Consider the following 23,317-nt stretch of genomic DNA (forward strand, 5'->3'; position numbering starts at 1 on the left):
TGGGCTAATTAGCATCAGCCATTAGATTAATAAGTCTTACACTCACCTTTAATTTCTCCTCTTCCCAGGACGCCCATCGCTCCTGTCCACACCCCCGCTGCTCTCAGTTGCTGTCTTTCCACTCTGTCCTTCCCACTCCATTCTCCCACATGTACCCCCCATTCACATTTCTTTAAAACCAGGGTCAAGTCACATGACTCCTCCCCTTCCTACCCCCAAGGTTCTGAACATTTTCAAGGTCCAAGGCTTTGCCTGGTCCCTCGGTGCCAAAGTTAGCTTCTTTCTCCCCAGTCTTATTTACCACTATTCTATTTCCTCTGATGCGCCCTTCAGGTTGTTTCTGGCCCTTTCCTAAACATGCCCTCATATTCAAGCTCCTGCTAAGGCATTCTCCTCCACGCAGAGTGCCTTTTCACCCATCATAACCTTCAGAATGCCCATCCATCCTGAATGCCGTCGGCCACCCCCGCCCTGTCTTCATTTTCCCAGCAGCCAGCTCTCCTCTATGACAGGAACCACATTTGACCTTCTATCAGATTATGTGGATAGACGACTTAATTCTTCTACTGAAAGCAAGCTACCCATTCTGCAAGTACAAGAAGAAACAGTTCGGCTTACATTAAAACACCAAATTTATTGCATAATATTGAACTATATGCACACACATAGAAAATAAACATTTCGTATAACTGTATATCTTTTTTTAAATCTTGTATTATAAAGACTGAAAAACTATCAATTGGAATAAGTTTTAAAAACAAAAAGCAAAAATCTACAGTCCTTCATTGAGATTTGATGCTGTCTCATGGTTCATAAATACTTTACTTTATATAAATAAGTCTTTTCTCTAGTGACTAGGAATTTAAAGTTAGGCGGACATGGATTCTTTGCTCATATAGAATTTTCTTATCTCATGAAGAAGGTTCAGCATGTTGTGATTTTTTAAATACATATATTTGCTTCAAACACAATCCCTAAAATCCCATTGTAAACAAACATTTCAAATGCAATAAACAAAAGTCCCATAATAAAGAATATCCTTTAGCAATTAGGGAATTGGGGGGGCGGAATCTGAGTAGAAATATTTGCAATTGAAATACAAATAAAAACTAAAACAGACTGCATGCATCTACTAGAAGGAAAGGAAGGGAACATTAAGTTAGGTAACAGAATGTGATGAAAAGTAGCAGGTGGGGAGGGAAGACAAAGTGGAAGAGATGGAAAGTGATAGTTATAGAAAGAGGCAAGAAATTTAGTTTTTCTAAGAAGAAATTTACTTTTCTAAGAGGAAATACTCCTTAAAAAATTAACGCGACTTGCTCCAAAAGCAGAATGATGGAAGAGGGTGGGAACCTGTTACCTCATCTTTTTGTCAGAAGGGTCTGGCGAAGCGACCAGACAAAATTTGGCTCAGCTGCAAAGCTAAGCAGCTTTGCACAGCTTTGAGGAGGGCCGGGAACAGGCAGAGCCACAGGAAGACAGCTAGGCCCTCGAGGACTTTAAAAAAAAAAAAACAAGGCATGTTTGTTAAAGGCTCCCATAAATTCTCAAGAGTTCTGCCAAAGTCATGGACCCAGACTCAGCTTGTTGGGCTTGGGAATTTCTGAAGTAGTCCTTTCCTCCTTAGTCCTGAGGGTTGGGCTGCAACAAGCCAGGAGCATTTCCAAGGCTGCAGAGAAAGGAGACGTTCTACATGTGCAGGAGAGAAAGGACAGGTCAGTCCAATCATTCTTGCAGAGGAATGAGAAGTCAGAAGAAGGACAAGGAAGTGTTAGGAGGAAAGATCAGGGCTGAGAGAGAGATTTGGGAAATAGTTTAAAAATCTACTGCCATTTTATCCAGCAGAGTGCAGCACAGTCACAAGTGCAAGGAACACTGGGGAGTTTGGTTCAGGTTCGGGATTCAAAAGTTCCAACCTGCTATAAAGTAAAAAAAATAGAACTCACTCCCTATGATTTTCTGTATGGGCCTCACTGTGGCTGTTGAGGAAGGAAGGGAACTCTGGGGCAAGCTGGGGTTCTCAGGCCAAACTGAACCCCTCGTAGTTGTCCAGGGCCTGAGTCAGCCGTGCCCGCAGGACCTCTTTGCTGCTGTACTTAGGGAGGTCAAGAAGGTTGTAGCAAGTGTGGGCCACAGGCAGGTACTCCTCTCCGCTGGCTGTGGACTGGATGACGATCTGCAGGCTGGCCATGCCATAGATGGGAATGCGATCACTGCCCGTCAGGAACACTGTGGAGAAAGAGAAGGGGAATTACCAGCTACGCAAACGTGCTTTCGGTGGCCCTGGGAAGTACCGAAGGGAAGGAGTGACACCCTGTGGCTCGTGTGAGAAGTGCAGCCACTTTTACGTGAGATCTCATAGGGCTTATGGCAGAAACCTGTCGGGGGTTTATACCGACCTGCCAATGCCAAGAGGCACCCAATGTCTCCTTCGGGAACCAACCAAAAATGGGCAAAGCGTGTGGACCGAACTCACCTTTCTTGGTCAAACTTTTCAGTCTCTTTGACCATTTCATAACTCCTTGGGAATTAAAAGTACTAACCTAATCTATTGGATCATAGACTTTCAAGGGACTTGTGATCTATACTGTTACTGTGTACTGTGGCTTAGGTCCCAAACTTGGATTGGTGGTAGTCAGGAAGCGCCTAGCCTCGCTGAAGTTCGGAAACTAGATGGAGCTCTAGCTTCAAGAACATCTCTGAGGTTAACGGTTACTCGGATTGGGACCGCAATGTGTTTTTTTCCTTTGGTAACGCTGACTCTTCGGAGAAGGCAATGGCACCCCACTCCAGTCCTCTTGCCTGGAAAATCCCATGGACGGAGGAGCCTGGTAGGCTGCAGTCCATGGGGTCGCTAAGAGCTGGACACGACTCAGCGACTTCACTTTCACTTTATATTAATATTAAATATGCTCACTCTTACAGAGCAGGAGATTGACTTTCAAATTCTGTTTTTTTGGTTTCATATGGACTTAGAAGTCTATACTTTTCATTGGCTAATTTCAGACCCTAATTATATATTGACACAAAGAAAGCACCACGTGAAAAAATGCTCAAAAATGCCCTCACATAAAAAATGACCTCGGACCTAGTCTGTCATACAGAGTGAAGCATGTCAGAAAGAGAAACAAATATCATATATTAACGCACATATGTGGTACCTAGAAAAATGGTAGAGACGAACTTAATTCCAAGGCAGGGACAGAGATGCAGAGAATGGGCATGTGGCTATGGGGTAAGGCGGGGGAAGGTGGGACTAACTGGGAGATTAGGATTGACACATTTACCGTGTGTAAAATAGATAGCTAGCGGGAGCCTGCTGTACAGCACAGGGCGCTCAGCTCAGTGTGATGACCCAGAGGGGTGGGAGGGAGGTACAAGAGGGAGGGGATATATGTATACATATATAGCTGGTTCACTTTGTTGTACAGCAGAAACTAATATACCCTTGTAAAGTGATAATATTCCAATAAAAATTTTTTTTAAATCATCCTTCCCTGTAAGGGATGGCCTCCCTCAAATATGTGTTCTCATAAATGTTATCAGCCTTCACAAAATCAGAGAGGAAGAGGATTGCTGCCAGAGGAAAAGAGCTGACCTCAGGGAAGCCAGGAAGAAGATGATAGTCTACGTGGCCTCAGGGTCTCCTCTCCCCTCAAGTTTCTGCTGCTACCCCCTTTGCTGGTGAATTTTCATTTGGGATCTGTGTGCCTTTCCCTTAAACCAGGAGATCTGACGCCGGCAGTATACGAGACATTTCACTCCTGCGACACACTGTGACTCAGGAAAAAGAGACCAGCCCTTCTGCTTTCCCAGTTTTCCAGCACTGGATAACCTTCTTTGTGGAACTGCTAGAAAATCTACAATGATATCATTAGTTAAGGAGCACTTTCAAATAACCTGCCACTACCTGAGGCTGTGATATACAAAAACATATATAAACATTCTTGCCAAATCTATAGAGTCTAATAAAGACAACAAATATAGTCTAATAAACTCTAATGTTATTAAGACTATAGAGTCTAATAATAGATTTATGAAAGTCTAAAGGTCTCTGAACAGAAAAATGTCTTATTTAAAGGAAACCCCCAGCCCAAGAGCAGGCGCTTCCTGATTGTCACAGCTCTTGTCCCAGCCTTACAGGCTCCACTGGCAAATCTATCCTGTCACCTGACTCATATGCCACTGTTTCTCAAGAGCCTATGTAACTGGGCAGAGGGGAAGCGGGTATTTTTTAAAGAATTCTTCTGTAAGATCTCTACTTCCTCTCATCTTTACTCCCTGTGAGCAGTAGAATCTGGGGGTAAATCTTGCATTAACACTAATATATGCTTATTCTTATAAAGCAAAAGAGACTGCCTTTCAAATTCTGTTTTTAAATTTTATACTATTCACTGGCTAATTTATGACCCTGATTATAGAATGACACAAAGATTTCTACTATTTTTAAGAGGCTCAATTTGTTCATGTAAACTAGACTTAATTCTCCTTTCTGAATGTATTACCATTCTCAAATGTCATCCAGCCAGTCACAAAGGACCATTTATTGTATGATTTCATTTATATGAAATGTCCGGCACAGGGGAATCCACAGAGACAGCAGATTAGTAAGGGCTGGGAAGCTCGGAGAAAATTGGGAATGATTGCTAATGAGTACACTTTCTTCTCATCGTTTTAGAACATGACGCACATGTTCCAAAATTGATAGTTTCACAACTGTGAGTATACAAAACCACTGAATTGTACACTTTAACTTATTTAGTATGTGTGTGTGAATTAAATCTCAGTAAAGCTATTATAACTCACATCTGCCCAGTTACACTTGGAGTGGACACTCTAATATTTTTAAAAGGCTAGAGAAATAAGGGCGGAGAAGGCAATGGCACCCCACTCCAGTCCTCTTGCCTGGAAAATCCCATGGACGGAGGAGCCTGGTAGGCTGCAGTCCATGGGGTCGCTAAGAGTCGGGCACAACTGAGCAACTTCACTTTCAATTTTCACTTTCATGCACTGGAGAAGGAAATGGCAACCCACTCCAGTGTTCTTGCCTGGAGAATCCCAGGGACAGAGGAGTCTAGTGAGCTGCCATCTATGGGGTCGCACAGAGTCGGACACGATTGAAGCGACTTAGCAGCAGCAGAGAAATAAGGGAGGTTAATCCAAACAATTTGATTTCATCAATGTAATACTTCAAGGAATCACTTACATATAAAATACCTAGTATTTCTAGAGCAATAAAAAAAAAATCAGTGAAATGCTTTTCTTCCTTTCATTCAACCCATCCTATTAAGCAACAAATAAAGATTAACAACTTCTCCTGTGCCTGAGATCCCACTAAGACAAAAAGTGTAAATATATATCCTTACTTAGGCTTTCCCCAGAGAAGGAAATGGCAAGCCACTCCAGTATTCTTGCCTGGAAAATCCCACGGACAGAGGAGTCTGGTAGGCATATAGTTCACAGGATCACAAAGAGTCGGACACGACTGAGTGACTGAGCACGTTTACCTTTTACCATTTAAAAGAGCTGAACTTCACCCATGTAGTATACCATCCTATACCAAATACAAAACCGAAATGTGGACAAATACCGTATGGACATTATTGATACTTACACAGAAACTTCTTCTTCTTTTCCAATGGGAGCTCATGAAATGTTTCCCAGAATAGTTTCACGGTGGGATGTGTGGCTGAGTAATCACCCTTGTAGATGGCAGTCTGCCCAAAAAAGACAAAAAGAAAAAAAATTATCTTCCAGAAGCAAAATATTACAAGTGGACATCTGTATACCATTTGCACTAAGAAATAAACACTGAAATGAAGGAGACCCCCAAAACCAGTTAATCACAGATTACTTAGAAAGAGAGCAAGCTCTGGGTATTCCTGCCCAGGCCGCTGCTACACTCAGAAGTACAAGACTGCGTCTTTTAGGCTTACCTCTTCCAGCTCCTCCCAGTTGTAGCTGCTGTTCCCCACCATCATGGCCCTCAGTTCTGAAGGCTGGAAGAGCTCTAGCACTTTGCCACCGCACACCTTTAAGAAGCCGCTGGAGAAAGCCGTGTACCACTCATGAACTGAGATTTGGAAGACATAATTCACATAAGCATCGACGAATTCCTGCCTGCCAGGAGACCAAAGAAATAGAATACATTTAGCCCAAGGATCTGTAGAATTTATCAAGTTCCCCTTCTACACTGAGGTTGAGAGATGAAAAATCCTCACCAAATTCTCAGCAGGAGGCATTCTACAGCATCCCGCAGGTTACCACCCAGCCCCAGGATTCCAACAATGACTCTCAGGTGATCTGGGGGTAGGGGAGACAGGAAGCGAGGGAGGGCAGAATGTAGGTGAAACCATAATATTGACTTTATTTCTCCTGAGGTGCTCCAGTTTTCATCTTGTTTATGGTCCTACATAATTTAGTTCAGAAAAGACTTATTCTGCTTAAAAGTCTAAGATGATGGTTCTAGACTACTACTTTTCAGAAATTAACAAAGCTAACACCACCTACATTTGTATCCTCCCCTATTTTAAAGGTAATCTCCTAAAGCCTCACTCTCAATCCCTTAATCACCTCTGGAAAGAACTGTCTTATACAATGGCTCTATCTCCCTAGTTCAGTTGAGATCAGATCAGTCGCTCAGTCGTGTCCGACTCTTTGCAACCCCATGAATCGCAGCACGCCAGGCCTCCCTGTCCATCACCAACTCCCGGAGTTCACTGAGACTCAGTCCATCGAGTCAGTGATGCCATCCAGCCATCTCATCCTCTGTCGTCCCCTTCTCCTCCTGCCACCAATCCCTCCCAGCATCAGAGTCTTTTCCAATGAGTCAACTCTTCGCATGAGGTGGCCGAAATACTGGAGTTTCAGCTTTAGCATCATTCCTTCCAAAGAAATCCCAGGGCTGATTTCCTTCAGAATGGACTGGTTGGATCTTCTTGCAGACCAAGGGACTCTCAAGAGTCTTCTCCAACACCACAGTTCAAAAGCATCAATTCTTCGGCGTTTAGCCTTCTTCACAGTCCAACTCTCACATCCATACATGACCACTGGAAAAACGATAAACTTGACTACATGGACCTTTGTTGGCAAAGTAATGTCTCTGCTTTTGAATATGCTATCTAGGTTGGTCATTACTTTCCTTCCAAGGAGTAAACGTCTTTTAATTTCATGGCTGCAGTCACCATCTGTAGTGATTTTGGAGCCCCAAAAAATAAAGTCTGACACTGTTTCCCCATCTATTTCCCATGAAGTAATGGGACCAGATGCCATGATCTTTGTTTTCTGAATGTTGAGCTTTAAGCCAACTTTTTCACTCTCCTCTTTCACTTTCATCAAGAGGCTTTTGAGTTCCTCTTCACTTTCTGCCATAAGGGTGGTGTCATCTGCATATCTGAGGTGATTGATATTTCTCCCAGCAATCTTGATTCCAGCTTGTGCTTCTTCCAGTCCAGCGTTTCTCATGATGTACTCTGCATATAAGTTAAATAAAGAGGGTGACAATATACAGCCTTGACGTACTCCTTTTCCTATTTGGAACCAGTCTGTTGTTCCATGTCCAGGTCTAACTGTTGCTTCCTGACCTGCATACAAATTTCTCAAGAGGCAGATCAGGTGGTCTGGTATTCCCATCTCTTTCAGAATTTTCCACAGTTGATTGTCATCCACACAGTCAAAGGCTTTGGCATAGTCAATAAAGCAGAAATAGATGTTTTTCTGGAACTCTCTTGCTTTTTCCATGATCCAGCGGATGTTGGCAATTTGATCTCTGGTTCCTCTGCCTTTTCTAAAACCAGCTTGAACATCAGGAAGTTCACGGTTCACATATTGCTGAAGCCTGGCTTGGAGAATTTTGAGCATTACTTTCCTAGTGTGTGAGATGAGTGCAGTTGTGTGGTAGTTTGAGCATTCTTTGGGACTGGATTGAAAACACCTTTTCCAGTCCTGTGGCCACTGCTGATTTTTCCAAATTTGCTGGCATATTGAGTGCAGCACTTTCACAGCATCATCTTTCAGGATTTGGAATAGCTCAACTGGAATTCCATCACCTCCACTAGCTTTGTTCGTAGTGATGCTTTCTAAGGCCCACTTGACTTCACATTCCAGGATGTCTGGCTCTAGGTCAGTGATCACACCATCATGATTATCTGGGTCGTGAAGATCTTTTTTGTACAGTTCTTCTGTGTATTCTTGCCATCTCTTCTTAATATCTTCTGCTTCTGTTAGGTCCATACCATTTCTGTCTTTTATTGAGCCCATCTTTGCATGAAATGTTCCCTTGGTATCTCTAATTTTCTTGAAGAGATCTCTAGTCTTTCCCATTCTGTTGTTTTCTTCTATTTCTTTGCACTGATCGCTGAAGAAGGCTTTCTTATCTCTTCTTGCTATTCTTTGGAACTCTGCATTCAGATGCTTATATCCTTCCTTTTCTCCTTTGCTTTTCACTTCTCTTCTTTTCACAGCTATTTGTAAGGCCACCCCAGACAGCCATTTTGCTTTTTTGCATTTCTTTTCCATGGGTATGGTCTTGATCCCTATCTCCTGTACAATGTCATGAACCTCATTCCATACTTCATCAGGCACTCTATCAGATCTAGGCCCTTAAATCTATTTCTCACTTCCACTGTATAATCATAAGAGATTTGATTTAGGTCATACCTGAATGGTCTAGTGGTTTTCCCAACTTTCTTCAATTTAAGTCTGAATTTGGCAATAAGGAGTTCATGATCTGAGCCACAGTCAGCTCCTGGTCTTGTTTTTGCTGACTATATAGAGCTTCTCCATCTTTGGCTACAAAGAATATAATCAATCTGATTTTGGTGTTGACCATCTGGTGATGTCCATGTATAGAGTCTTCTCTTGTGTTGTTGGAAGAGGGTGTTTGTTATGACCAGTGCATTTTCTTGGCAAAACTCTATTAGTCTTTGCCCTGCTTCATTCCGTATTCCAAGGCCAAATTTGCCTGTTACTCCAGGTGTTTCTTGACTTCCTACTTTTGCATTCCAGTCCCCTAGAATGAAAAGGATATCTTTTTTGGGTGTTAGTTCTAAAAGGTCTTGTAGATCTTCATAGAACCGTTCAACTTCAGCTTGTTCAGTGTTCTGGTTGGGGCATAGACTTGGATTACTGTGATATTGAATGGTTTGCCCTGGAAATGAACAGAGATCATGGAAACTAACAGAGATCATTCTGTCGTTTTTGAGATTTCATCCAAGTACTGCATTTCGGACTCTTTTGTTGACCATGATGGCTACTCCATTTCTTCTGAGGGATTCCTGCCTGCAGTAGTAGATACAATGGTCATCTGAGTTAAATTCACCCATTCCAGTCCATTTCAGTTCGCTGATTCCTAGAATGTCGACATTCACTCTTGCCATCTCTTGTTTGACCACTTCCAATTTGCCTTGATTCATGGACCTGACATTCCAGGTGCCTATGCAATATTGCTCTTTACAGCATCGGACCTTGCTTCTATCACCAGTCACATCCACAGCTGGCTATTCTTTTTGCTTTGGCTCCATCCCTTCATTCTTTCTGGAGTTATTTTTCCACTGATCTCCAGTAGCATATTGGGCACCTACTGACCTGGGGAGTTTCTCTTTCAGTATCCTATCATTTTGCCTTTTCATATTGTTCATGGGGTTCTCAAGGCAAGAATACTGAAGTGGTTTGCCATTCCCTTCTCCAGTGGACCACATTCTGTCAGATCTCTCCACCATGACCCGCCCATCTTGGGTTGCCCCAGGGGCATGGCTTAGTTTCATTGAGTTAGACAAGGCTGTGGTCCTAGTGTGATTAGATTGACTGATAGCCTTGTCTATCTCACTAATGATCATTCATATGCTAATTAAGACAATGCTGTGCTGTGCTTAGTCAGTCCTGTCCAGCTCTTTGGGACTGTAACCCTCCAGGCTCCTCTGTCCACGGGGGTTCTCCAGGCAAGAATACTGGAGTGGGTTACCATGCCTTTCACTAGGGTATCTTCCCAACCCAGGGATAAAACCCTGGTTTCTCACATTGCAGGAGGATTCTTTACCATCTGAGCCACTGAGGAAGCCAGATTAAGACAATAGCTTCCTGCAAGCCTGACTCACAGCAAGATGGCTTCCTGGGCTGTTTATTGTAGGTAAGGAGTTAGTTTTTTGGGCAGGCTTCTGCAGGCTGCAGATCAGAGTTCTAGTTTGGTTTGTTTTTTTGGCTGTTTGTGATTTTTTTTTTAGCCATTAAAAAAAAAACAAACTGAAATACAGTTAATTTTGAATGTTGTGTTAGTTTCAGGTGTACATAAGGATGTTACAGAAAAACTCAAACTTTTGGCCAACCCAAATTATAGTAGTGTGTATGTTAACCCCAACTCCTAATTTATCTTTCCCCCACCATCCCCTTTGGTAACCAGAAGTTTGTTTTCTATGCCTGTGAGTTTATTTCCTTTTTATAAATAAGTTCATTTATATCATTTTTTAGACTCCACATATAAGTGATATCATATGATATTTGTCTTTCTCTGTCAGAGTTCTCATATTTTTATATATGGTCTGGCCATTGTCTGTATGTATATTCCACCTCTGACTAGTGAGGATGTGAACTGAGGCATAAAGCAAGTTTCTGAATGGTAACTACAATACAATAGCACTTAGCACTTGCCTAAGTTGTTTTTTAACACTTAAAACATTTCTATCTATAGAGCCAGACAGTGGCTTTGCCACTTATGGCTGATGATCCTTGGGCAAGTTATTTAATCTCTCTGTGCCTCATTCTTTTCATCAGTAAAATGGGGAGAATAAGAGAATGTAACTAATCGGACTATTATAAAAATTAAATGAGTTAATAAATGTAAAGTTTTTAGAACTGGGGCTGCTTTGTAAATGTTAGTGATTATTGTTTATGGCTAGGAGATTTTGTTTAGGAGTATGAAATTGTATATAATGTGTATGTAAAATATGTTTAATAAAGGCATTAATGTAAAAAGATTTTTGTCTTAAAACACACATTATAAAAATATAAAAACATGAAAGAATATGCATAAAATTTGTAAGAGTTTTGTCTGTGGAAAAGGAGGGTGAGAAGAGAGGCGTAGGATTAAGAGGATGTACAGCAAGAATGTCAATGGTTTCAGGAATTCTTTTTTAAAAAAATCTGAAGCATATACTATCTGTGTTTACTGTGGATCATAGATACAAAGTTAGTTTAGTGCTTTTCTGTATTTATGTCTTTTTCTAAAAATTAAAAAAACTGACACTATGAAGATAGATACTTGCCATGTCTCCTTCCCTGTGACACTACACTTCACAGAACTACAATTTGAACACCTTTTCTTATGTTTCCTCCAGGCAGATCCAGTCACCAAAAACTAAACAATCTACACCAATAACTGTTGTGTGAGCCCTAACAGTTGATTTTTTTTTTTTTCCATTTTGGAATTCAAGTGCTTTTACTGTGAAAGCATCAACTTCAAAGATAGCTACGGAGAATAAACACATTGCCAGCCACACAAGCAGAAAACATGAACAGCCAGGCTGCCTACCCCACTGAAGTTCCTTTGGTTCAAAGATTTTGGTTGATTTTGATAACTGACCATTTGGGCCACTTGCTTTTTTCTCCTCCCACACATTAAATTCCTCCTCTTATGTTTTAAATTTATAAATAAAGAATAAGCCCGGAAGGGACTTCCACGGTGGTCCGATGGCTTGAACTCTTCACTCCCACTGCAGGGGGCGTGGGTTCAACCCGTGGTCAGGGAACTAGAGCCCACATGTTGCAACTAACAGTTTGCATGCTGCAACTAAAGGTCCCATGTGCCACGACTAACACCCAGCACAGCAAAATATATATTCTTAAAAATAATTTTTTAGAAGTATAAGCCCATGAAACCCTAGGCCCTCAATGTCAACCTCAATGAAAGTAGAACCCCAGACTCTAATCCACACTCACTTTCTCTGCACCAGCCCCAACCCAACCTTATTATGTGGCCCCGGTAGGCTATGCAATTTCCAGGTCTTGAAGTAATAAACTTTTTTTTTCCCCCCCAAAGTGTCCTGATAATTATTTCCGAAGGGCATTTTGCAGTCATAATCATAACCACAAGGGCTGGTTCAGTCACAACACTGGTTATTGACAGGCCGAGACCAGCACAAAACACTGACAATAGGCGGTATAATACAATGAGTGGTGGAGTAGACAGGGGTGCAAATCCAGGGTCTGCCATGTCCTCTATCTGGTTACTAAGCCATTCTTTTCTCATCTTTAAAAAGGGGTAAATGTTCAGTTTTTAAAATAAAAGCCACTAATGTAAAAATATTGTACATCTTAACTACAGCTGCTGAAAGTTCTCACAATGCAGACAATGTACTGCTTTCCTGACAAAGACAAAGCCTGTAAAACAGAATGCTGCCTGCCTTCCAGTTCTGCAAGTATCAAGTCATAAGCCAATGCAGTCACTGAAAGGAATGAAAGAAAGTGAAAGTGAAAGTTGCTCAGTCGTGTCCGACTCTTTGCGACCCCATGGACTATACAGTCCATGAAATTCTCTAAGCCAGAATACTGGAATGGGTAGCCTTTCCCTTCTCCAGGGGATCTTCCCAACCCAGGGATCGAACCCAGGCCTCCTGCATTGCAAGTAGATTTTTTACCAGCTAAGCCACAAGGGAAGCCCAAGAATACTGGAATGGGTAGCCTATCCCTTCTCCAGGGGATTTCCCAACCCAGGAATCGAACCGGGGTCTCCTGCATTGCAGGCAGATTCTTTACTAATTGAGCTATCAGGGAAGCCCTATAATACAGGATAAAGAACAAGATTAAATATTCTGTGTTTTTTGGTCCCAAGATAGTTATGATACATGTCAGGAAGAATTTCAGTGACACCAGATTCTTCCTATACATAAATAAGCACTAAAATCACTTACTCGAGATACTTGATTCTTTTGTGATTAGAAATCTTTCACCAAGATGTATGTTTGACTATATGTATTTTCCAGTCAAGAAAAAAAGAAAAAAAATTACATGTATTGGCTCTTTCTCTACCTCTTAGGAGCAGTTCCTCAGACCTATCTATGTTCTGTCTCACAGGCTATAGTACTAAGTAAGGCCCCTAAGGGCCTCATAGTCAAAGCTATGGTTTTTCCAGTAGTCATGTACAGATGTGAGTGGACCATAAAGAAGGTTGAGCATAAAGGCTGAGTGGACCATAAAGAAGAACTGATGCTTTCAAATGTGGTTCTAGCAGAGACTCTTAAAGAGTCCCCTGAACAGCAAGGAGATCAAACCAGCCAATCCTAAAGGAAATCAACCTGGACTATTCATTGGAAGAACTGTTGCTAAAAGTGAAACTCCAATACTTTGGCCACCTGATGCAAAGAGCCTACTCATTGGAAAAGACACTAATGCTGGGAAAGATTGAAAGCAAAAGGAGAAGGGGGTGGCAGAGGATAAGATGGTTAGATAGCCTCACCAACTCAATGGACATGAATTTGAGCAATTCTGGGAGACAGTGGAGGGCAGAGGAGCCTGGGGTGCTGCAGTCCACTGGGTCGCAAAGAGCTGGATCCAGTTTAGCCACTGAATAGCAAGAACAAAGGCCCCTGAATTCAAAAATCATCTCTCTCAAACTGTGCATTTTTTATTTGTCAGCAGTTGCAGAAACCATGAATGGACCCAGTGCAGACTTTTCTCCTTCATCTGAACCCTCCAAGGCACTAGCAAGGGCCCTTGTGCCTGTCCACCTTCCTGGTGAGTCTGGACGAATTTGGCTGAGTCTCTTGTCTTGGTTGACAATCTTGAGTTTTATTCAGCAGTAAATAAGAAAGGTACCTGACTTTTCATTTGTAAGATATTGAGAAAGTGCTCAGTGGTGATTAGGTAGGAGATGGATCTGATGTCTTTCCTCAAATTATCTACCTTAACAGGATTTCTTGGATAAAAGTGAAGGCACCATATGAGAGCCTTCAGCTCCAAAGATAAGGGACACAGCTCTCCTGGCCAGTTACAACTTTCTCAGGCAACTGAGGAAATTGAGTTGTGGCAGAGGCAAGTCCTCATACTGTGCAGCAGTCCCTAGGGAAACCCACTCACTAATTTACAAATTCATTAATCCAGAGACACATATATAAAAATTGGCCATTCAGTGCTCAGAGCACCCACACCAGTTTTAGACTGCCAGCAGGAGAAAACAAGACACGCAGAAGAGCTGAAATGACTCTAGGGTGCCACTTAGAAGAATTAAGCCCATAAACCACACATTGGCCTGCCAGTTTTCAATAGTGATTTTACTCTGATAAGCCAACTTTAAAATGAGAAAGAGCCTCCCAAACAGAAGAAAATGGGATGTCAGATGACCCCTGACTAATACCCCAAATGGGTTTACATATGTACAGACCTTATACTTGTAAGTACTTAATTAGGAACTAAGGAAATCCTCTGAAATGGCCAAGGTGCAGCTCTTTCTGACATTCCAAAACCAGTTTCTGCATAAGCAGTTAAAGAAAGCCACCTCGATAAAACATCTTTTCAAAATTCTAAGGGCACAAACTCCTTCTAGGAGGAACTTGCATTTTCCTCCTTGCATCTTTGAGATATACATGTTCTACCAGAACGCTCAAGAACTCCTGCCTTACTCTTATTTAAACCATCTCTAATTCCTGGGACTGAGGGAGGAAAACAGACCTTTAAAATCCAAGCAAGGGACTTCCCTGGTGGTCCACTGTGAGACTCTTCACTATGAATGCAGGGGGCCTGGGTTTGATCCCTGGAAGGCAATGGCACCCCACTCCAGTACTCTTGCCTGGAAAATCCCATGGATGGAGGAACCTGGTAGGCTGCAGCCCATGGGGTCGCGAAGAGTCGGACACGACTGCGACTTCACTTGCACTTTTCACTTTCATGCATTGGAGAAGGAAATGGCAACCCACTCCAGTGTTCTTGCCTGGAGAATCCCAGGGATGGGGGAGCCTGGTGGGCTGCTGTCTCTGGGGTCGCACAGAGTCGGACATGACTGATGCGACTTAGCAGCAGCAGCAGCAGGGAACTAGATCCCACATGCCCCAACTAAGACTTCCTGCGCCACAAGTAAAGATTCCTCATGCCGATATGAAGATTGAAGATCCTGTGTGCTGCAGCTTAGAACCAGCACAGACAAATAAATAAATAAATATTCAACCCAAGCGAGTTAAACTTACTCCAAATGTTATTTATAAATTAGTGAGTTTTATATTGATTCATGACTAAGATTTAAAATGAAGCTATGAGATCTCTGGTTATATCTGTCTATATGTGTGTACATTATAGACAAATGTCTACTTCTGAATGGTATTGCCAAAATTAATTTGTAAAAGAGCTCTCTACTTAATTGACTTAAAGGAAATTAAGCCCAAGGTAAGAGAAACCCAAGTAAGACGGTAGGTGTTGCAAGAGGGCATCAGAGGGCAAACACACTGAAACCATAATCACAGAAAACTAGTCAATCAAATCACACTAGGACCACAGCCTTGTCTAACTCAATGAAACTAAGCCATGCCCCTGGGGCAACCCAAGATGGGCGGGTCATGGTGGAGAGATCTGACAGAATGTGGTCCACTGGAGAAGGGAATGGCAAACCACTTCAGTATTCTTGCCTTGAGAACCCCATGAACAGTATGAAAAGGCAAAATGATAGGATACTGAAAGAGGAACTCCCCAGGTCAGTAGGTGCCCAATATGCTACTGGAGATCAGTGGAGAAATAACTCCAGAAAGAATGAAGGGATGGAGCCAAAGCAAAAAGAATACCCAGCTGTGGATGTGACTGGTGATAGAAGCAAGGTCCGATGCTGTAAAGAGCAATATTGCATAGGCACCTGGAATGTCAGGTCCATGAATCAAGGCAAATTGGAAGTGGTCAAACAAGACATGGCAAGAGTGAATGTCGACATTCTAGGAATCAGCGAACTGAAATGGACTGGAATGGGTGAATTTAACTCAGATGACCATTGTATCTACTACTGAGGGCAGGAATCCCTCAGAAGAAATGGAGTAGCCATCATGGTCAATAAAAGAGTCTGAAATGCAGTACCTGGATGCAACCTCAAAAATGACAGAATGATCGCTGTTCATTTCCAAGGCAAACCATTCAATATCACAGTAATCCAAGTCTATGCCCCAACCAGTAACGCTGAAGAAGCTGAAGTTGAATGGGTTCTATGAAGATCTACAAGACCTTTTAGAAATAACACCCAAAAATGATGTCCTTTTCATTCTAGGGGACTGGAATGCAAAAGTAGGAAGTCAAGAAACACCTGGAGTAACAGGCAAATTTGGCCTTGGAATACGGAATGAAGCAGGGCAAAGACTAATAGAGTTTTGGCAAAAATGCACTGGTCATAACAAACACCCTCTTCCAACAACACAAGAGAAGACTCTATACATGGACATCACCAGATGGTCAACACCAAAATCAAACTGATTATATTCTTTGCAGCCAAAGATGGAGAAGCTGCATACAGTCAGCAAAAACCAGACCAGGAGCTGACTGTGGCTCAGATCATGAACTCCTTATTGCCAAATTCAGACTTAAATTGAAGAAAGTAGGGAAAACCATTAGACCATTCAGGTATGACCTAAATCAAATCCCTTATGATTATACAGTGGAAGTGAGAAATAGATTTAAGGGCTTAGATCTGATAGATGGAGTGCCTGATGAGCTATGGAATGAGATTTGTGACATTGTACAGCAGACAGGGATCAAGACCATCCCCATGGAAAAGAAATGCAAAAAAGCAAAATGGCTGTCTGGGGAGGCCTTACAAATAGCTGTGAAAGAAGAGAAGCGAAAAGCAAAGGAGAAAAGGAAAGATAGAAACATCTGAATGCAGAGTTCCAAAGAATAGCAAGAAGAGATAAGAAAGGCTTCTTCATCGATCAGTGCAAAGAAATAGAGGAAAACAACAGAAGGGGTAAGACTAGAAATCTCTTCAAGAAAATCAGAGATACTAAAGGAACATTTCATGCAAAGATGGGCTTGATAAAGGACAGAAATGGTATGGACCTAACAGAAGCAGAAGATATTAAGAAGAGATCGCAAGAATACACAGAAGAACTGTACAAAAAAGATCTTCATGACCCAGATAATCACGACGGTGTGATCACTGACCTAGAGCCAGACATCCTGGAATGTGAAGTCAAGTGGGCCTTAGAAAGCATCACTACGAACAAAGCTAGTGGAGGTGATGGAATTCCAGTTGAGCTATTCCAAATCCTGAAAGATGATGCTGTGAAAGTGCTGCACTCAATATGCCAGCAAATTTGGAAAACTCAGCAGTGGCCACAGGACTGGAAAAGGTCAGTTTTCATTCCAATCCCAAAGAAAGGCAATGCCAAAGAATGCTCAAACTACGGCACAATTGCACTCATCTCACACGCTAGTAAAGTAATGCTCAAAATTCTCCAAGCCAGGCTTCAGCAATATGTGAACCGTGAACTTCCTGATGTTCAAGCTGGTTTTAGAAAAGGCAGAGGAACCAGAGATCAAATTGCCAACATCCGCTGGATCATGGAAAAAGCAAGAGAGTTCCAGAAAAACATCTATTTCTGCTTTATTGACTATGCCAAAGCCTTTGACTGTGTGGATCACAATAAACTGTGGGAAATTCTGAAAGAGATGGGAATACCAGACCACCTGATCTGCCTCTTGAGAAGTTTGTATGCAGGTCAGGAAGCAACAGTTAGACCTGGACATGGAACAACAGACTGGTTCCAAATAGGAAAAGGAGTACGTCAAGGCTGTATATTGTCACCCTGTTTATTTAACTTATATGCAGAGTACATCACGAGAAACGCTGGACTGGAAGAAGCACAAGCTGGAATCAAGATTGCTGGGAGAAATATCAATCACCTCAGATATGCAGATGACACCACCCTTATGGCAGAAAGTGAAGAGGAACTAAAAAGCCTCTTGATGAAAGTGCAAGTGGAGAGTGAAAAAGTTGGCTTAAAGCTCAACATTCAGAAAACAAAGATCATGGCATCTGGTCCCATTACTTCATGGGAAATAGATGGGGAAACAGTGGAAACAGTGGCAGACTTTATTTTTCTGGGCTCCAAAAATCACTGCAGATGGTGACTGCAGCCATGAAATTAAATGACGCTTACTCCTTGGAAGGAAAGTTATGACCACCTAGATAGCACATTCAAAAGCAGAGACATTACTTTGCCAACAAAGGTTCATCTAGTCAAGGCTGTGGTTTTTCCAGTGGCCATGTATGGATGTGAGAGTTGGACTGTGAAGAAGGCTGAGCGCTGAAGAATTGATGCTTTTGAACTGTGGTGTTGGAGAAGACCCTTGAGAGTCCCTTGGACTGCAAGGAGATCCAACCAGTCCATTCTGAAGGAGATCAGCCCTGGGATTTCTTTGGAAGGAATGATGCTAAAGCTGAAACTCCAGTACTTTGGCCACCTCATGCGAAGAGTTGACTCATTGGAAAAGACTCTGATGCCATGAGGGATTGGGGGCAAGAGAAGGGGACGACAGAGGATGAGATGGCTGGATGGCATCATTGACTCGATGGACGTGAGTCTGAGTGAACTCCGGGAGTTGGTGATGGACAGGGAGGCCTGGCGTGCTGCGATTCATGGGGTCGCAAAGAGTCGGACACGACTGAGCGACTGATCTGATCTGATCTGAAGCACCTGTATAAAGTCTCAAAAATATAGGAGAAACTAATCCAAATGAATTTCAGGTCACATGAACTGGTAAATATTCAGTTTTAAGTTAATATTCAGTATTAAACTTAGTTTAAGTTTGTTAGTTTAGTTAATACAGACTCTTTAAAGTAATCAACATTAACAGTAATACTCGAGGTTTACTAAAAGTCATCTAAGATCTCATTTCCATTATAAAATTTGTCAGCAAGAAAAATAACCTGGTGTATTATTGAATTTTTATAAGTAAATTAACTGTAAATGAGATGACAGTTTTTAGGTCGCTTTAAGAAAAATTATATTTTATGGTCTATTGTTGGTTGCTAAGTCATGTCTGACTCTTTGCAACCCCATGGGCTGTAGCCTGCCAGGCTCCTCTGTCCACGGAACTTTGAAGGCAAGAATTCTAGAGTGAGTTGCCATTTCCTCCTCCAAGGGATCTTCCCAAGCTAGGGATTAAACCCACCTCTCCTGCATTGGCAGGTGGATTCTTTACTACTGAGCCACCAGAGAACCCTTGTTTTTACGGTTATATTTACTGGAAAATAGCTTCTCCAAATACTTCGTTACTTGAAACTTTAGAGTTTTGCTAAATTATGTTAAATGATGAAAGTTCATTGAATATCGAAATCATTCCAAAATAAAATTAGATACTGAAACATTAATTACTGAACATAGATTTCCTTTTACAGAGAAAATAAAGATATTCAGGACTATTAATAAATATGCTTGGCGCCACATGGAGACATTTTCTGTAAGAAAGCACTTTTTTTTAAGAAATTACAACCAGTATTCATAAGTTTGTCAGTGTACAGAATGCTAAAATAAAAGTTTAAAACTGCTTATTTCTTAGTTTTCACTAGAAATTAAGTTTTTAAGAGTTGTAATTAAAACTAATAAAATTAATAAGGGAAACATCTTTGTATGTAAGGGAAAAAAACAAGCTATAAGGAACAGAAATGCATTCTGTTAAGGGAAAAGAGAGTAATTTGTCCTAGAGAGAGGTTAAAAAGAGAGAAAGAGAAAAAGGAGTATGGAGGTTCTTTAAAAAAAAAAACAAAAATAGAGCGATCATATGATCCAGCAACCCCACTCCTGGGTATATATCAGAGAAAACCGTAACTCAGTGCAGCACTATTTACAATAGTCAGGACGTGGAAGCAACCTAAATGTCCACTGACAGAGAAGAGACAAAAGATGTGAGATATATATACACACACACACAGACATATACACACAGTGGAGTATTACTTGGTCATCAAAAAGAATGAAATTATGTCGTCTGCAGCAACACGGATGGACCCAGAGACTGTCATACTGAGTGAAGTAGGCAAAGACAATATCATATGATATTGCTTATATGTGGAATCCAAAAACATGGCACAAATTAATTTTTTACAAAACAGAAACTGAGTCAGAGACACAGAAAACAAACCTATGGTTACCAGTAGGAAGGATAAATTGGGAGACTGGGATCGACATATAAACACTACTATATATAAAATAGGTAACTATTAATAATAAGGACCTACTGTACAGCACAGGAAACTACTCAATACTCTACAATGACCTACATGACAGCAGAATCTAAAAAAGACTGCATGTATGTATAACTGACTCACTTTTCTGTACAGCAGAAACTAATACAACCTTGTAAATCAACTATACTCCAATACCATTTCTCAAAGAAAGAGAGAGAAAGTATAGGGGAAAATCTAAAGGTAAAAAAATGAAGTCTTAGAATGATGTAAAAAGAAACAGAGAAAAGAGTTTTGTGCATCGTCTGGACTGGCTAAGAATAAACTGATAAGAATAAACTTAGTTGAGTAAATGAATTACAATGTTAAAGGTAAGATGGTGCAAAACTAGAATTTGGCCCCCTGTTAAGAGGACAAGGTTTTCTTGGAGTATTGGTATGATTTTGATAACAGATTTTGAAGTTTTTTTTATTTAAGTAATCTGTTGTAACTTTCTATATTTGCCTTTGAATCTTTGTCACTTTGGTTAAGTGGTAAGTATTGTTTCACAATGACCTATAATTCTATTTGAACAAGAGTTTTAAAAACTCTTGATATCTTTGACAAAATTCCTCATATTGATTTCTAAATGAAGTTCTTTTGACCTATAGATAACTTCGGGATGCTCCAGAGGGCCCCTGAAACATCTTTGAGAGAAATATTAAACTAATTGGGCTTATTTGATATGCTAAATTACATGGCTAGTATAATCAAATTAAAATAAATAAAATTTAATATTGTAATAGTGTATAAAAATGCCCAAATTTCCTTGACAAATGCATTGTCATCAGGTCTTTAACTGCTTTTTGAAAGTCTTTTGTCATCAATATACAATTACTCTTTTATTCTGATGCTTTTACAAAAATGCTTGATCTCCAAGTAGAATTATAGAAAGGATTTTCTGACAAACACAGGTTTCTGGTAACTTTCAGATCATACTACCTAACTGGGTAAGAAATTAAAGAACATGAATTGAAAACCTGATGGCTTCATAAAACTGTAAACAGAGGATCAAGAATTAGTAACATGAGACTGAATGAACTGACGAGGATGGCTGTAACTTTTAAGTCTCTGAAAAATTATTGCTGATTCTTTTTAATGTTTTGTTTTCCCAGATTTGAGAAACTTTTTGTCTTTCCTCTTAAGCTAATTATGATTTATAGCAGTTTGGTAAATTATACCTTTGTAAGCAGAAATGAAATATTCATCACTTCTCTGATTTCTCCAGAATTTGGAAACTCTTGGTGAATATTCTTATTTTCATGGCAATATAATTATTTGCACAATTTCAATAAGAATCTGTTCTCTTTATAACAGGAGATAATTGGAAACACTGGCTATATTACCATGACTTTGGATGGGATGTCATATTTGAGACTATACAAAAATCAGATATAGCAGACAACTTCAAAGACCTGAGGTGGACTTAATGGAACTATAAAGCCCCTTTGAAAAACAACCTAGTACTTTGCTTATAGGATTCCTAGAAGCCTTATCAGGTGAATAAGGGCGGCTACTTCCTGGCAGGTGCATGGATCTCAAGATTTTTTGTGGACCTGAAGAGGAGAGGAACCTGCCTAAATCTGTGGATTTTGCAAGCAGAATCTGATGCCTAGTCTTTGACATGGCTTTTCTAGCCTGAGGGACCTTTTAAATGTTCAATCTAAGATTCCTTATGAAGAGACTCAGCAAAAGCAATTTCAAAGAGCCTATATGATCTTAATTTGGCCATCATTGGGAGAAATGAGGGTGATTTTAGAAAGAAAAAATTTATTTCAGTGAATATTAATTTCTAGTGTTCTTAACTGTTTTTGTGGTTTGTATTGACTGCCTAAGACTCAACTTCCTAGATGGCTCCTTGTTAATATGTTGTATTATTGTAAGATTTAATTGAATTATTAAAATGACATTCTAAATTTATTTCTGAAGCTTACCACAGTAATCTATTTTTGCATGAAGATAGATGCCCCATGACCTACAACCAGGAGATTATATACAGGAAAGACATCAATCAAAGGACTCTCTCCAACCTACATAAAAAGACCCCATCAGATACTCATGACTAGCTTATACACAATGAAACTTAAGGGAAATGATCCTTAGGTTTACATTTCCCACTGAAAAAGAGCCATGCACCAGACTGGTCTATAGAGAGGGGCTCCTGACCTCAAAATCCCCTTGAAACAACACTCAGAGGAGAAACTACATCCACACCAGGCCGAGAAGACAATATCAGGAGTAGACAGCTATATTAAAATGCCAGACCAGACCCATATGATCATTTATAGTGTTTTGTTAATTTCTTGGACCTTTGCATTAGAATCAAAATTTTTTTTTAATCATGAATAATCCTATACAATTTAAAAAAATCAATCCAATTTTCAGACTTGTGGTCACTTATCTATGTCCAGTACTTCTGGCTTACTTTGGTGGATTTCTTACCTCCAAGGCTCTAACTGGATGGCCCTTAGAAAAATTTATTTTAGAAGAAAGAAGTTTTAGGGCCACTAATGATATTACTAGATGGGAATCCCTCATTTGGCTAATCAATCATACTTTTTCTGACCCTGACCATAACATGAATTCCCTTTTAAAGTTACTCAAGCTCAATCAGAACAATAAGCTAAATTTCAAAGAACGTAACTTCCCACTTATTAGAAAAGACTCTCCCTCAATTATGGGATGGATTTATATAGCTATCACTGGGCTACAGTCATTTAAGTTTAAAGGCCTGCCTATGTCAAAAACAATTAAATCATATTAAAGATAACCAGTCAAATAACAATTGAAAATTAAGCTGAGTGCCTTATGAACAATGCCAACATATTATTTCCCTTAAATACAGCAATTAGTATGAAACAGACTGGGTCAGGTGACCAGAAATACTGACTTGAACCTAATGGAACTCAGTGGCTTTGTGGCACTAATTTGTGGTCTTGGCTTCTGCCAAAATGGATACTAAGATGTATCCTAGGATTCCCTTGGGCTCAAAAGATCTGTGTTTCACTGGTCTGAGCACTTAGCAGCTATTTCTGTGCCTTCAGTAGGATTGGAAGATGTAACCACCCAGATCAAAGCCTTCACCCAACAGGCCTTAAATGACAGTAATCAGGCTATGAGCTTACTGAATTATGA

General features: G+C 40.6%; 1 protein-coding gene and 1 long non-coding RNA gene across 5 annotated transcripts in view; one reads left to right on the forward strand and one right to left on the reverse strand.

The window, feature by feature from the left end:
• Positions 1-614: 614 nt before the first annotated feature.
• HERC3 (HECT and RLD domain containing E3 ubiquitin protein ligase 3) overlaps positions 615-23,317 on the reverse strand; it is a 198,368-nt gene continuing 175,665 nt past the window's right edge. For all 4 annotated transcript variants that reach the window (XM_027544090.1, XM_027544087.1, XM_027544088.1 and 1 more), the window contains exons 24-26: positions 5,937-6,120; positions 5,615-5,717; positions 615-2,229 (exon numbers count right to left, since the gene is read on the reverse strand). In XM_027544090.1, coding sequence (XP_027399891.1) covers positions 2,021-2,229; positions 5,615-5,717; positions 5,937-6,120 — 496 coding nt within the window. In that variant the 3' untranslated portion in view covers positions 615-2,020. The remainder of the gene's footprint in view (positions 2,230-5,614; positions 5,718-5,936; positions 6,121-23,317) is intronic.
• LOC113894142 lies at positions 13,480-22,102 on the forward strand. The gene is made up of 2 exons (XR_003511482.1): positions 13,480-13,725; positions 21,500-22,102. It is a non-coding gene; the product is annotated as an uncharacterized LOC113894142 (long non-coding RNA).

Source organism: Bos indicus x Bos taurus, chromosome 6 (assembly GCF_003369695.1).
Source record: "Bos indicus x Bos taurus breed Angus x Brahman F1 hybrid chromosome 6, Bos_hybrid_MaternalHap_v2.0, whole genome shotgun sequence".
In the NCBI taxonomy this organism is placed as follows: Eukaryota; Metazoa; Chordata; class Mammalia; order Artiodactyla; family Bovidae; genus Bos; species Bos indicus x Bos taurus.